Source organism: Lissotriton vulgaris, chromosome 12 (genome assembly GCF_964263255.1).
Source record: "Lissotriton vulgaris chromosome 12, aLisVul1.2, whole genome shotgun sequence".
In the NCBI taxonomy this organism is placed as follows: Eukaryota; Metazoa; Chordata; class Amphibia; order Caudata; family Salamandridae; genus Lissotriton; species Lissotriton vulgaris.
Genome location: NC_141700.1, coordinates 569,896,196 through 569,910,823, shown reverse-complemented (window position 1 = coordinate 569,910,823; position 14,628 = coordinate 569,896,196). Strand labels below are relative to the sequence as shown.

General features: G+C 47.6%; 1 protein-coding gene across 15 annotated transcripts in view; it reads left to right on the top strand.

The window, feature by feature from the left end:
- The window catches only part of USF1 (upstream transcription factor 1), a 173,608-nt gene that overhangs the window by 103,635 nt on the left and 55,345 nt on the right, over positions 1-14,628 (top strand). For 9 of the 15 annotated variants that reach the window (XM_086945406.1, XM_086945401.1, XM_086945411.1 and 6 more), the window contains 2 exons: positions 4,711-4,823; positions 5,976-6,077. In XM_086945406.1, coding sequence (XP_086801532.1) covers positions 4,711-4,823; positions 5,976-6,077 — 215 coding nt within the window. Of the gene's footprint in view, positions 1-4,704; positions 4,824-5,975; positions 6,078-14,628 lie in introns of all 15 variants that reach the window. The other 6 variants (XM_086945404.1, XM_086945410.1, XM_086945400.1 and 3 more) reach the window with 1 other exon arrangement.

Here is a 14,628-nt window from a genome sequence, read left to right as displayed (position 1 = left end):
GGCGCCGGGAGTCAGGGGAGAGGAGCGGGGCGGGGCGAGGACGCCGGGGTGCGGGAAGGATGAAAAGAGCTGGCTCGGAGTCCCCTGCGGGCTCTCCGAGGCTCTGCTCCAGACCTACCCTAGAGGCCGAGGCCCGGCTCCTGCCTGCACATCCTGGGACCGAGCGGAGCAGCTTCTGGAGCTGCCTATCCGTCTACAGCTCCTCCGACATCCGCCAGCGGCCTCAGTGCGCAGCCCACTCCTGCAAAAGCCACAAACAAATTATCAAAACATGGCGTCCCCAAAAAAAAAACACCCGCCCACCGCCACATGACGTTCGCAAAGGGGCGGAACGAGAAAAAATCACCGGAACGCCCACAAATCTGCTCAGAGAATTACTGACAGATCTCTCTTCCAATGGCTAGCCTCCATTTAAGGAGCTAGCCATTGGAAGAGAGAGGCGGGTGAAAGCCCCTTACTGAAAAACATAAAATTTCGCCTGCGCGACACTGCTTGCGCAGTGAACGCCAGGCCAAACCTAACACAACAATATAAAAAATATTATTATAGTAGTCCAACACAATATGGGCTCTACACCTCAGCCAATCAGGACTTTTTGCTAGATTCTCCGCAATGACATTTCTTCCTGCGTCATGAATATGAATCCTACCAACGCGCTGTAAAAGTTATTATTAACTGGCATATTGTTCTTTCTTTAGCACTGGGCCTTTCGTTAATGTATACGTTTTTGAAATAGGATTTGGCAACACTTCTGCATAAGGGATAACCGTTAATTGAAGAACTATGTAAACAAACAACTGGAAAGAGAAACATAAGTCGGTGGCCATTTCTATCTTTTTTTTGCAGTTTTATACAACGCGGACCAGAGGTATGGGAGCGTTTTATATGCGTGCCAGTTACATTACAAAAGGTCAGATTCGTTTTTTTATGCCTGGGGAGGTTTACCTAGATTCAAACGATGTCAAGCTGACGCCAGGACGCAAACCAGTTCACCATTTCTAAAGTCGGCATCTTTGTCCCCAGAGCTGGCTTTGGCGCTAATCAGTCTCCAGACACGGAGGCTCGTTAATTGAAGATATTCATGTCACATTGAGCCCCGCCAGCACTTTCTTCCTGGCGTGTGAAGCTCTACGAGCCGAGCACTCTGATCAAGCACAGAGCCGGACAGACTCGCGCACGAGAGGCTGCAACGTAACTCAGGCTGTGAGGAGGCTCACGCACCCAGTAGACGCGAGGCCTCGACTCAACACCACGCTGGGGGATGAGGCCCCGCTGAGAAAATTGACCCCTGGACGTCGACGTCTTCACCGGTCCTGCTGGCGAGTACACAGAGACCTTGTGGCCCCAAAAATATGCAGATGTGAACCTTTGTGGAGCTCGACTGTGCTGGCCTCAGGGCTAGGCAAGATGGCGGCCGCCAGGTCTGTAGTGCAAAATGACTGCAGAATGCTGGCTCACCCCGCGGGAAGATCGAGTGACCTACTGGCACGACTGCTCCTTTGTACGACCCTAGGAGCCAATGCCTGTGACAGGGTGAGCCTCTCTGGGTGACGCAAGACCTTGGAGGATCGCTGCAGGGACAGCCTCAGTGCGCAGCCCACTCCTGCAAAAGCCACGAACAAATGATCAAAACATGCCGTCCCCCCCAAAAAAAAACACCCACCCACCGCCACATGACGTTCACAAAGGCGCGGAGCGATAAAAAATCACAAACGCCCACGAATCTGCTCCGACAATTACTGACAGATCTCTCTTCCAATGGCTAGCCTCCATTTAAGGAGCTAGCCAATGGAAGAGAGAGGCGGGTGAAAGCCCCTTACTGAAAAACATAAAATTTGGCCTGCGCGACACTGCGCAGTGAACGCCAGGCAAAACCTAAAAACTACTGATTGGATTCACACCAGACCACAAATAGTACAATCCTTGAACCAAGATATAGCTCCCTGGTAAATTTGGTGTCATTTTGTTCAGCAGTTTTTTCAAAAATTCTTCTGTCTATGGAAAATGCATAAGTATTTTGCATTTTGGGACCTCTCTCTTTCACCAGGCTCCTGCTTGATGGATCACCCCTAAACTTTCCATGCGTCAACTCGGAAAAAGAGCATCTTTTTTGAATGTTTTGTGAAGATTCGTCAAACTGTGCCAAAGTTGTACGTAAAACAAAAAAGTTGTTTCCTATGGAAACGCTGACCTAACTATAACTACCCTGTGCTGACTGTCACTAGGATATATACATATAAATATATATTCACGCTCCTGAGGTTACCACACTAGCGGGAAAGCACTCCAACAGCAGGAAGGTTTACCTCATAACCTTTTAATCTTAGGTACAGGCGAGTAAACATGCAGGTAATTTAAGCAGTTCCAAAGCTTGGCCTGACGCGTTTCGAGTGTCTCTTCATCAGAGGCTTGGCGAGGATTTCGTGTGCGGTGGACCCGCCCCCATTGATATGCTCGCTCCATATCGGTGCATTCTGGGAAGCAAAGTCCGTCATTCCATCATAGATTCAATGCACTTTATTTTTCCTGGTTATGAGGTAAACCTTCCTGCTGTTGGAGTGCTTTCCCGCTAGTGTGGTAACCTCAGGAGTGTGAATTTAATAGCGGCAGCCCGGCCGTTGGGAGAGCACCACCCTGTGAAACCTGGGAACTGCCGAGGATGTGGATACTCCTTTCCTATGGCGGAACAGTAGGCGAAGGATAAAGGCGAGCGGACAAGCGGGGGGGGGCTCATCCAGAGCCTTACTACAGCAGCAAAATAAAGTGCATTGAATCTATGATGGAATGACGGACTTTCACACACTACTGAACGCGCACTCTTAAGTGCATCAGCAGTGCACTGTGAATCTGAGCGTTTCACAGGCCTGTCACAGATAAGAAATGCTATCTAAACCAAATCCTACAAAACAATATACTACTGGCCGGCAGCAATTCATACCCGGACCACGTTGGGACGGATATATATATAATATATTTTTTTTTTCAGTTTTAGACCAACTGCTTTATTTCCAGCATACTCGTCTTAACCCAGCGCGTTTCGCCTTCAGCCTAAGGCTTGATCACGGGTGTTGAGCTCTAACACGAGCCTACTTTTATTTTAGTGCACAGTGAAAAAAACTTAACAGTAATCACCTTTGTACTTAGAGACATAGCATTGACTAACCCATGACTATTGTGAAATCGCTCACCAGAGAGCATGTATTACGACACAAACACAGCTGTGATTGCTAGTCACCAATGACTGAAAAATATGAACTAAAAATATTGTTCTAATGTCCACAAAATCCAAAGAGATGCTTCCATACAATTTTATTGTAAATTGAGCACTTTAACACTTTTTTCACGTGAAAAACTACGTTACCCACAATGCAATGCATTTTACTGTTAAGTTTTTTTCACTGTGCACTAAAATAAAAGTAGGCTCGTGTTGGAGCTCAACACCCGTGATCAAGCTTTCGGCTGAAGGCGAAACGCTTTGGGTTAAGACGATTATGCTGGAAATAAAGCACTTGGTCTAAAACTGAAAATTGCCTGAGTGAGTGCCTCCTTACCGGTTTCCAGCCGGTCTTCTTGTGTATAATATTACGACTGGTTCTGTCGTTGGAGGAGGGCACCACGCTACAATCAAGAGCGCCGGCGTTCTACATAGAACCAAACCTACGAAATATATATATATATATTATACGTATTTAGTTATGCAGCACAATATCCTTGATGCAATAACATCAACAGTTGCATGGCTAAAAACGTATAAGGTCCCAAAGGCGAGACCTATTGGCTATGCCAATGCTTGTTTATCACAGTCCTCCGGGAGAAAACCAGGACCTGTATACAGTGTTGTTCAATTGCCATTACGGTTTGAACCCCTCATTGACTAAAAGTGCTTTGTCATACCATCCTGTCTCATCCAATGCCTGTCAGATAAATTATATAAAACTAAAATGGACAATTTAGTACTATTTTTTCAAATCCTTTAGCTTTACTAGTGTTACTACTCCAGCGCTTGCAATTGCTCCATTTAGCATTGCCACTGTAAAGATTATTTCGGAGTAGGAAAGCTACCCTTCTATTTATCTTTAATTCAGTGCATGTTGTTATTGGCAAAAAGCATGTTATCAAATACTGAATACTAAACAATGCTCATGGACAAATCAGTTTTTAGTTGTAAATGTTAGCTGTCGTTTTTAAAGGGTTAACGCGATCGTTGGGCAGTGGCCAGCTGACAATGTAGCCCTTGCTCACAGAGAAATTCATACTCTCCCAAAAAAGTCATGCGGGTACCCCTCCTCTAAAAAGTGTGTTGAATCTGCAGACCAATGCTGATATTCATTAGCGAAAGATATGTGCCTCTCAAAAAGTGAGTTGGGTAAATGATTTTTAGCCTTTGAAGATGCACCATGTTTGGTCTACTTTTGGGGTACACATAATGACTATGTTTTATCTGTATGATTTTTAGAAATTCAACTTCATCAGTTCATGGCGTGCATTTTGAGGTATTTCCACCAACTGATTTGGTTGTATTGGACATTGTGCTGTTACTTCTATGCTGTAACCCAGGACTGGTCATTGGAAAGTGACTAATGTCGTTAAATCTTATTTGCTTGTAATTGACTTTCATTTGTGGTTATCCCAGCAGTTGATATGTTTCCAGCACGATCTTCAGTGATGTTGCCTGACTTTATCAGTCTGTTATTTTTGTTTGAGGTGCAGTGGCGACCGGTGAAGATCCAACGAGCGTTGCCATTGCCAGTATCCAGTCTGCAACCACTTTCTCAGACCCTAACATCAAGTATGTCTTCAGAACTGAGAATGGCGGGGCACAGGTAAGATTATTGGTGGTTAACTCTCCATTTCCCCTTCTCCTGTGGTGCTGGCATCCTCCTGTGATGGAGGGGAACCCCCTTAGCAATCTACTAGAGAGGCATTTGCAGTCCTACCAGCTTTACTTCACCATCCCGAACACTTACCCCTTTCAGTTTTTGATCAATATTCACAAAATTGAAACGTAATGAACAATTTATTCAGATTAACCATTTGGTTGTTCGTTAGATGCAATGCTTTTAGCCCTGTTGTAGTATTTTAGTTTGATTTTTAAATGGCCTCCCTTTTCATGTAGTCCCTATGAAGTGTCATCTCATCTACTCTTCACCACTGGATAGACATTACGCCCCACTTTACAGTAATGAGAATCTTCATTCAGCCAGCTTTTCTGAGACCGCAGTATATCACTAACTAAACTATTATTAACGTCTTTGCTTATTTACATTTTATCTGCTTCACTTATTGACACTTTTGTTGTTCATGCTGTAAACAAACATTTTTTTTCATGTTCTACAAAGAGCAAAGAGTAATGTTCCCTTGGCCTATCATTGAGCATCCTAATATAAGTGGTACCCAAAGCAAGTATTTGTGTTGTGTTGTTATTTTAATCATATAGTAGTTTATTTTAATGTCATCAGGCTAAGGGTCATTTGACATTACTTTCTTCGAAGACTTGTGGTCCCGGTCAAATTATGTCACTTCCTGTGAATTCATGTAGATCAAAGGGTGTGTGATGTCACTTCTGTCAGTGAAATCTGGTGATAAAATATCCTTCTGAAAGAGCTTTTTCGAAGGAAAATAACGTTCTTTTGGCCAAGTGTGTGAATACCTGTATATCAGGCCTTAATTCTCTCCATCTGAAACCTCATTGTCGACCGATGTAAATCATAGTTTGAGTGTGCCCACAAGTTTCAGTTACACTATAAAACTGAACAACTCATCTGTATGAACCAAGAAGTGGGAGACAAAGATTGAAATCGTATAGGTTGTCAGAAAAATAATCATTTTCGGTCCTAATGATCCTTTCTTGGCTCACATTCATCGCCTTATAAATGTAAAAAAAAAATACTGTTTTCCGACCAATTCTCTTGTATTATGTACGATGTTGTGATGCACCTTTAATGTAAAGCCTATACTGTCTTTGTGCTTTTTAGGTGATGTATCGTGTAATACAGGTAGCTGATGGCCAGCTGGATGGACAGACTGAAGGCACGAATGCCATCAGTGGGTTCCCTGGTGCACAGGCCATGACACAGGTATGTCAAGTAATGAATTAATACAATCTTCTGAACTGTGCGCTTATTTCAGAGAAATGCAAATATGACTTTAAGGCAGGAGCCTGATCTTAGAAGTGCTGCTTATGAGACTGGACCTAGCCTCTGCATTCTGTTTTGGACAAATCTTTTGTAATTGATGGCAATTTTTAAAGCCGCCCCACCTAGGGTTACTTGGGTTGAATCACCACATTTCCTTTTTTTTTCTTTTTTCCTTTTCAATTTTGGAAGACCTGCGATCAGTACATCAAAAATACAGGCTTTTTATTTGATTAACAAAAGGAATGTTACATTTAAAATTGCTGAGTACAGAGGCTTCACTCCTAGTACATGATTTTTTGAGAATGGCAAGTTTTCTTTTCCCTGTGATAGTGATCCTTTGAACTGTAGGAGCCTCTGCAGTCTTTTAGGGTGTGGAGCCTGCTGTTCTAGTTTGACTTTTGAAATCACACCAGTCAAGAGGTAAAAGTGCAGAATGGTGGCCATATGCTTACCTGAAAATTTAAAATTTTCAAAGTAGATTATGCTTTGCATATCATTTTAATAGGACAGTATGGGTGTTCCAGGCAGGCAGGTGCCTTTGGAAAACTTTCGCAGCCCTTTTATTTATACTGAAAATCATAGAAAATTGGATACTTGTTGCCATAAAAAAAGATACTGTTGACTTTCAATTATTATAATCTGAAGGCCTAGTTTAAACCTGCAAGAATGACTGAAGACAAACGTAAAAAATAAAAGGATAGATAGAAAAAAAAATCCCTGGCAAAGTTAACAATTTGGCCACGGGCCCTGGTACTGAAGAGCACTTCTTTTTATATACCCTTGTGATCAGGCAGAATGCTGTTACTTAACGTGTAAAAAGGCAAGTGGCTGAAGTTGACGGACCCATTGCCACAAGCTGTAGGTTACGTTAGACAGAAGCAACATCTGATTGACAGTTGAACAGACAGTAGGATAAAGAGGGTTGACCCGAGACCCCCAGGTATGAATGTATTTTTGAATTTATAATTTTTTGTCATTAGATGAAACTGTCAAGTCTGCCAGAGGCCTGAAATAGAAAGCAATGTAATTTTTTAGCTGATTGATAAATACTCAATTAAAAAAAAAAGGTATTGTCCTCACCCGGACAATAATTGTTACGTAACACCCATGGATTTAATAACTTCAAGTTATTCAGATTTGAAGGCTTTTAGTTGATTTTCTTGTGCTGTCGCGGTTTGTAGCAAAACTCACAGCAAAACTTTCTTTTCCTAAATCTGCATAGTGCAGTGCATTCTAAAACTTAATCTGAATCAGTTACAAATACCTTGTACTTATGTAGTGGTGTACAGATACCGCTTATATTTTTCAAAGGGTTCGGATTACCTTAAATACACTGAATTGTTTAGCTGCCATAAATTACCCAGAAAAAGGGAATGTCAAGTAGAAAAACCTTGCGAATGACAGCTGTGAAGATCTTTAGAGCTTGTTTATTACCGTCAAGAATTCCTGGGTTTGTGGTTTCCAAAATTTGTAAATGATGGGGCACTTTTTGACCTTGAAGAAGCTGGCAACTAGAGGTGTCCATGGGTGGTAATAAGGAGGAGCTGTAGTAAAGGTACTGATGTGTTAGTGTTCATCGGAAGCAGATTTTACTGTATTTAAAAAGTGGGGACTTTGAAACTAGAGAAAAGGGTAAACAAGTGTTTAATGGAGAAGTGAGGCACATAAGTCCAAGAATGCGATTGGTGAAAAGATCTCGGAGGGCGTGAGTAGACTGTTGGTTGGGAGCAACTGAGAATAAGATCAAGAATGTTCCAAGTGAAGGACCTGAATCGGTACATGTGTTGGCAAGAGTGTAATCGGATACGCTCTGAAAAGAAATTTATTAGCGAATTTGTTTTTCAGTTTACAAGGAGGAACATGAGTGGGAAGACCTGTATAGTTTGCCTAACATTAGTTTCAGGATTGTAAAATAATAAATCACAAGGGCTGGTAGCAGAAGATAACCACTGTGATTATGGGGTGTAGGGCCCTAGGGCCCTACACCCCATAATCCCCTCCCTCCCCCGTAGCTTAAACCACAACCATCTTTCCATCTGGTACTTAAATTCTCGCTCGCTAGTCAGGCACCAGCTTGAGATTTTCCATTTCTTAGACTCCATCAGACCTGACATCTTGGTCCTATCCGAAACATGGCTATCATCCGAGTCCCTGCCAGACATTCTGGCTGCCTTACCTGATAATTATTACATTCTCCAAGCCAACAGACCAGATGGGAAGGTAGGGGGGGGAAGTCGCAGCCATCATTTCTCACTCTCACATATTTACTTCCCTCACGACCCCCAAAACTCCCTTTGCTGACATCCTATTAGTCAAACTTCACTCTAAAAATTTCCCGCTTATATGCGCTGTTTGCTATAGGCCACCAACTCCCTCGTCGAATTTTATTCAGTTTTTTAGTAGCCTGGCTGCAGAGCTAGCAATCAACCACACCAAACTCCTCATTATAGGGGACTTCAATTATTGGCCCCACGACATACATGAGAACATTTGCTCCAAACATTTCACGGACTTATTAAACGGGCCAAACTTTACGGAACAGATCAAAGTGGCCACCCACATCAAAGGGTATACACTGGACCAGGTCTGGAGTTTAAACCTGGACATCATTGATCTCAGAGTTTCCCTTTGTGCCTGGACCGACCACAACTTTATTTCCCTCTTCATCATCCCACCGACCGCCATCAAAGTCCATACAACTGACCCCACCATGGTCAGGAATTGGAGTCGTGTAGACATCCCTTCCCTCTGTACTGACCTTACTACTACACTTCACGCCCTCCCCCACCTAACCGACCTGTCTTGCTCACCTCACACACAGGCTGAAGCTCTTGATTCCTGGCTGGCCCAGGCGAGAGATTACTTTGCCCCCCTGAAAGCCCTCAAAAAGAAGAGCCCCCACGATGCCCAACTCTGGTTTACAAAAGACTCCAAGGACAAGAAACTCACGCTGCGTCAATCGGAGCGCAAGTGGAGACTAGATTACTGTCCCCTTAAGGAATCTATCTTTCTTATGGCCTTATGGGGCTACAAAGCAGCCATCCTCCTAGCTAAATCTGAATACTTCTCTGCAAAAATATTGAGTTCAACCTGAAAATCCAAAACCATCTTTTCCATTGTGGATGAGCTGGTGAAACCTGATCGTGTCACTGTTAAATCCCTCCCCTCCCAATCCCTTTGTGACTCCCTTAACAGCTACTTTATCGAAAAGATCATTAAAGTCAAAATTAGCATCCCCAAAGTTGTCACACCGCCTGATGTTAATGAGGCACCCCTTAACCCCGTCCTGTTTTCCAAATTTCCCACGCTCACTGAAGAAGTTTTCTTCTCTCTCCTCAGGAAAGGGAAGTCCGGCTCTCCTCGGGACAGCTCTCCCCCCCCCCTCACATTAGCCGGGAGATCTTCCTTAACATCCCTAAGCCCCCCCTTTCCCTTCTGAACAATTCTCTCTCCTCTGTGGTCCCCAATTCCTTCAAAACAGCTGTGGTCTCACCCATTCTTAAACCAGCATTTACAATGCAATGGTCTCGGCATTTTTTAAAGTTAGAGCTATAGGCATTGCTCATGACATTATTTTTATTTATGTTTTTGTTTTTAAAACATATAAATAAATGACATTGTCATTTACAATGCCAATAGCTTAATCGCTCGCAAATGCGAGACCTATTGCATTTGCACCCATACACAGAGCCGCACACAGACAGAGCCGCGCACACAGACAGAGCCGCGCACACAGACAGAGCCGCGCACACAGACAGAGCCGCGCACACAGACAGAGCCGCGCACACAGACCGAGCCGCACACGCACACACACACACAGACAGAGATGCGCACACACACATGGACAGAGCCGCGCACACACACACGGACAGAGCCGCGCACACACACACACGGACAAAGCCGCGCACACACACACACGGACAGAGGCGCGCACACACACACACGGACAGAGCCGCGCACACACACACACAAGGACAGAGCCGCGCACACACACACACGGACAGAGCCGCGCACACACACACACACGGACAGAGCCGCGCACACACACACACACACACGGACAGAGCCGCGCACACACACACACGGACAGAGCCGCGCACACACACACACACACGGACAGAGCCGCGCACACACACACACACACACGGACAGAGCCGCGCACACACACACACACGGACAGAGCCGCGCACACACACACACACACACAGACAGAGCCGCGCACACAGACAGAGCCGCGCACACACACACACACACACACACAGACAGAGCCGCGCACACAGACAGAGCCGCGCACACAGACACACACAGACAGAGCCGCGCACACACACACACACACACAGAGCCGCGCACACACACACACACACACAGACAGAGCCACGCACAGACACACACACACACAGACAGAGCCACGCACAGACACAGACAGATCCACGCACAGACACAGACAGAGCCACGCACACAGACTGTGGTAGGATGGTGCGGTGGTGCTGTGGTAGGATGGTGCGGTGGTGCTGTGGAAGGATGGCGCAGTGGTGCTGTGGAAGGATGGCGCAGTGGTGCTGTGGAAGGATGGCGCAGTGGTGCTGTGGAAGGATGGCGCAGTGGTGCTGTGGAAGGATGGCGCAGTGGTGCTGTGGAAGGATGGCGCAGTGGTGCTGTGGAAGGATGGCGCAGTGGTGCTGTGGAAGGATGGCGCAGTGGTGCTGTGGAAGGATGGCGCAGTGGTGCTGTGGAAGGATGGCGCAGTGGTGCTGTGGAAGGATGGCGCAGTGGTGCTGTGGAAGGATGGAGATGTCGTGCTGTAGAAGGATGGAGAGGTGGTGCTGTGGAAGGATGGAGATGTCGTGCTGTAGAAGGATGGAGAGGTGGTGCTGTGGAAGGATAGAGTGGTGGTGCTATGGAAGCATGGAGTGGTGGTGCTGTGACATCATGGGGGAGTGGTGCTGTGGAAGCATGGGGGAGTGGTGCTGTAGAAGGATGGCGCGGTGGTGCTGTAGAAGGATGGAGAGGTGGTGCTGTGGAAGGATGGTGCTGTGGAAGGATAGAGTGGTGGTGCTATGGAAGCATGGAGTGGTGGTGCTGTGACATCATGGGGGAGTGGTGCTGTAGAAGGATGGCGGAGTGGTGCTGTAGAAGGATGGCGCGGTGGTACTGTAGAAGGATGGCGCGGTGGTACTGTAGAAGGATGGCGCGGTGGTACTGTAGAAGGATGGCGCGGTGGTACTGTAGAAGGATGGTGCTGTGGAAGGATAAAGTGGTGGTGCTATGGAAGCATGGCACGGTGGTGCTGTGGAAGGTTGGCACGGTGGTGCTGTGGAAGGTTGGCGCGGTGGTGCTGTGGAAGGATGGCGCGGAGGTGCTGTGGAAGGATGGCGCGGAGGTGCTGTGGAAGGATGGCGCGGAGGTGCTGTGGAAGGATGGCGCGGAGGTGCTGTGGAAGGATGGCGCGGAGGTGCTGTGGAAGGATGGCGCGGAGGTGCTGTGGAAGGATGGCGCGGAGGTGCTGTGGAAGGATGGCGCGGTGGTGCTGTGGAAGGATGGCGCGGTGGTGCTGTGGAAGGATGGCGCGGTGGTGCTGACAGGTTGGAACCAGCTGTGGAAACTGGAAGGCGGCTCTGCTTCTAAAGGGTTGCACACAGACCCTGCTTATTTCTCAGAATCAAGCCAGATAAGCGCACTCCGCCTCCTGCCGTCAATGAGCTACTGCTGCTTCTTCTTAGACAGCAGCAAGCAGCAGAGGGCCGGGGAGCGTTCAGTGCGAAGTTTGAAGTATCGGAGCTCGGGTTCAAAGGCGGGAGAGGGGTGTGTTTGCATTCATGGCCTCCCTTGCCATTATCACTGGACAGTGTGAAGCCGATTACCAAAAGGAGGGGGCTGAAGGAGGCAAAAAACAAAGCAGCCAGCTCTTTATTAGGCTGCACTTCGAACATAAGATTACCGGAGGTCCTCGTGTGGTTGGTTCATCAGAGAAAAAAAAAACAAATCTGAGCGTATCACACGGCGGGGGATATCGGAGCCCGGGTTCAAAGGCGGGAGAGGGGTGTGTTTGCATTCATGGCCTCCCTTGCCATTATCACTGGACAGTGTGAAGCCGATTACCAAAAGGAGGGGGCTGAAGGAGGCAAAAAACAAAGCAGCCAGCTCTTTATTAGGCTGCACTTCGAACATAAGATTACCGGAGGTCCTCGTGTGGTTGGTTCATCAGAGAAAAAAAAAACAAATCTGAGCGTATCACACGGCGGGGGATATCGGAGCCCGGGTTCAAAGGCGGGAGAGGGGTGTGTTTGCATTCATGGCCTCCCTTGCCATTATCACTGGACAGTGTGAAGCCGATTACCAAAAGGAGGGGGCTGAAGGAGGCAAAAAACAAAGCAGCCAGCTCTTTATTAGGCTGCACTTCGAACATAAGATTACCGGAGGTCCTCGTGTGGTTGGTTCAGAGAAAAAAAAAAACAAATCTGAGCGTATCACACGGCGGGGGATGGGGGGGGCTTATACACAAGAACAGTTTGAGGGTAGTCCTATTCCTAGAGTGCGACGGAGCTCGCGCTATTTACAGTACAAAGTTTGAACAGTACTACAGCTCGGAGAGCAAATACCCTGTCAACCCCTGCGATGAAAGGGGGAGCTACTATCACCTTGACAGGCGCACCCCTATCCTTCATTCCCTTGAGGCAGGACTTTCATTTAAATATAAAAGTTCACGTTGTCCAACCGTCAAAGGCCGCGAGATGGATGCAGGTAGGCCTTTTTCAGTTTGACTCCCATGACCTCATCTATTCTACCACCCCTCTTCCGGGTACGGGGCACGTAAACAACGGCAGCCTCCAAACCCCATGACAGGGTGATGCAGAGGGGCAAAGAAGCCAGCGTGGAAATGTTTTCAGGCGGCCCAGTTAGGTTTTTCGAAGACTGCCATTCTCACCAGATAAGACGGGAGTTATGATGGAGTGGGCATGGGGAGACCAGCTTAACCCAACTCCTCCCTGCCCCCAACTCCCGTTGGCCACCTCTTGCTATGGCACCCTACATGCTCACTTCCGTGCAAAACAACGCTGCCTCTCGGACCTCAGGAGAAAATGCGAAGGCAGCTGTGGGCGTCTTTCTCTTACCTACACAGTGGATAAGTCTGTGCCGCCAGGAGTCGAGCTCCCACCGGAACCCCTTCCTCTCCGCCGACAACCGAGGGCTCCGGCACTGGAAAGCCATTCTGCCTCTTCCCTTTTCCATCTGCGTGTAACGTCACTAACCCTCATTTACATACGGCCGCTTCCAGTGATAGCTCACGCCACAGACTACCTTGAAACAAACCCCACCAAGAGGTGGGTAAAGAAATTAAGAGGATACTTTTGTTAAGTGAGAGAGGCGGGGGGGCCAGGAAAAAGACACGGCTGAAGAGCCGGTTCACGGAGCCGCTGCACAGGTAGCGCCTTGACCCACACGGGTCACGGGCTGTGCTAAAGGGTCTCTCGTGCCTGGAGAGGCGCAGAGCTGCGGGACTGGTCTGGGTGGGCATAATCGGAGGAAGGGATGTGGGTCAAGCGGAGGAAGGGATGTGGGTCAAGCGGAGGAAGGGATGTTGGTCCGGCGGAGGAAAGAAACCGAGGCAGGATGCAGCATCGGGACAACGGAGGGTCTGCCTCGTCTGGCGGTCGGGCAGAAATGGGAGGAAAGAGCGCAGGGAGAGGAGCAGGCTGAGAGAGGAAAGGCGGAAGGAAAGAAACCGAGGCAGGAGGCAGCATCGGGACAACGGAGGGTCTGCCTCGTCTGGCAGTCAGGCAGAAATGGCAGCCTCAAGCTTCCGGAATTTTTCGAATTCGGGGGCGTGTTTTGCTGTCCTGAGTGACGGACGACGTCACGAGCTAAAGAACAGCAAAACTTACGCCCCCGAATCCGAAAAAGACGGGGCTTGTTTGGAGTGACTCTCTTCTCTTCCAATGGCTGGCCTCTGTTTAGGAAGCCAGCCAATGAAAGCGAACGGAGCTGAGAGGCGGGTCTAAACTGCCCTACTATACAACAAAAGATCTCTGTACATCCGGTTTTGCCTTCGGCAAAACCGGATATACCTCGACCTAAAAAGCAGGAGCTGATCCCGGGACACTCTGCAACTTCCGCCCAATTTCCCTTCTTCCCTACCTGGGCAAAATCTTGGAGGCTTTCGTGGCTAACTGCCTAAGCACCTTCATAGAATCCACCCACTATCTAGATCCCCACCAAGCTGGATTTAGGCCTCAACATTCTACGGAATCAATTGCCCTGGCCGTCCATGATGAGCTCAGAAAGGGGGCTGATCAGAACATCTCATAGGCACTGGTGCTCCTGGATTTGTCGGCGGCATTGGATACAGTCGACCATACTGTCCTTCTTGACCGTGTCGAGTGCGCCGGCATCCAGGGACAACCGCTGAGATGGATCGCCTCCTTCCTCCAAGACCGATTCCAAGCAGTCTCCCTCCCCCTCCTTCTCCTCGGAAGGAAAGCTACTCAACCTG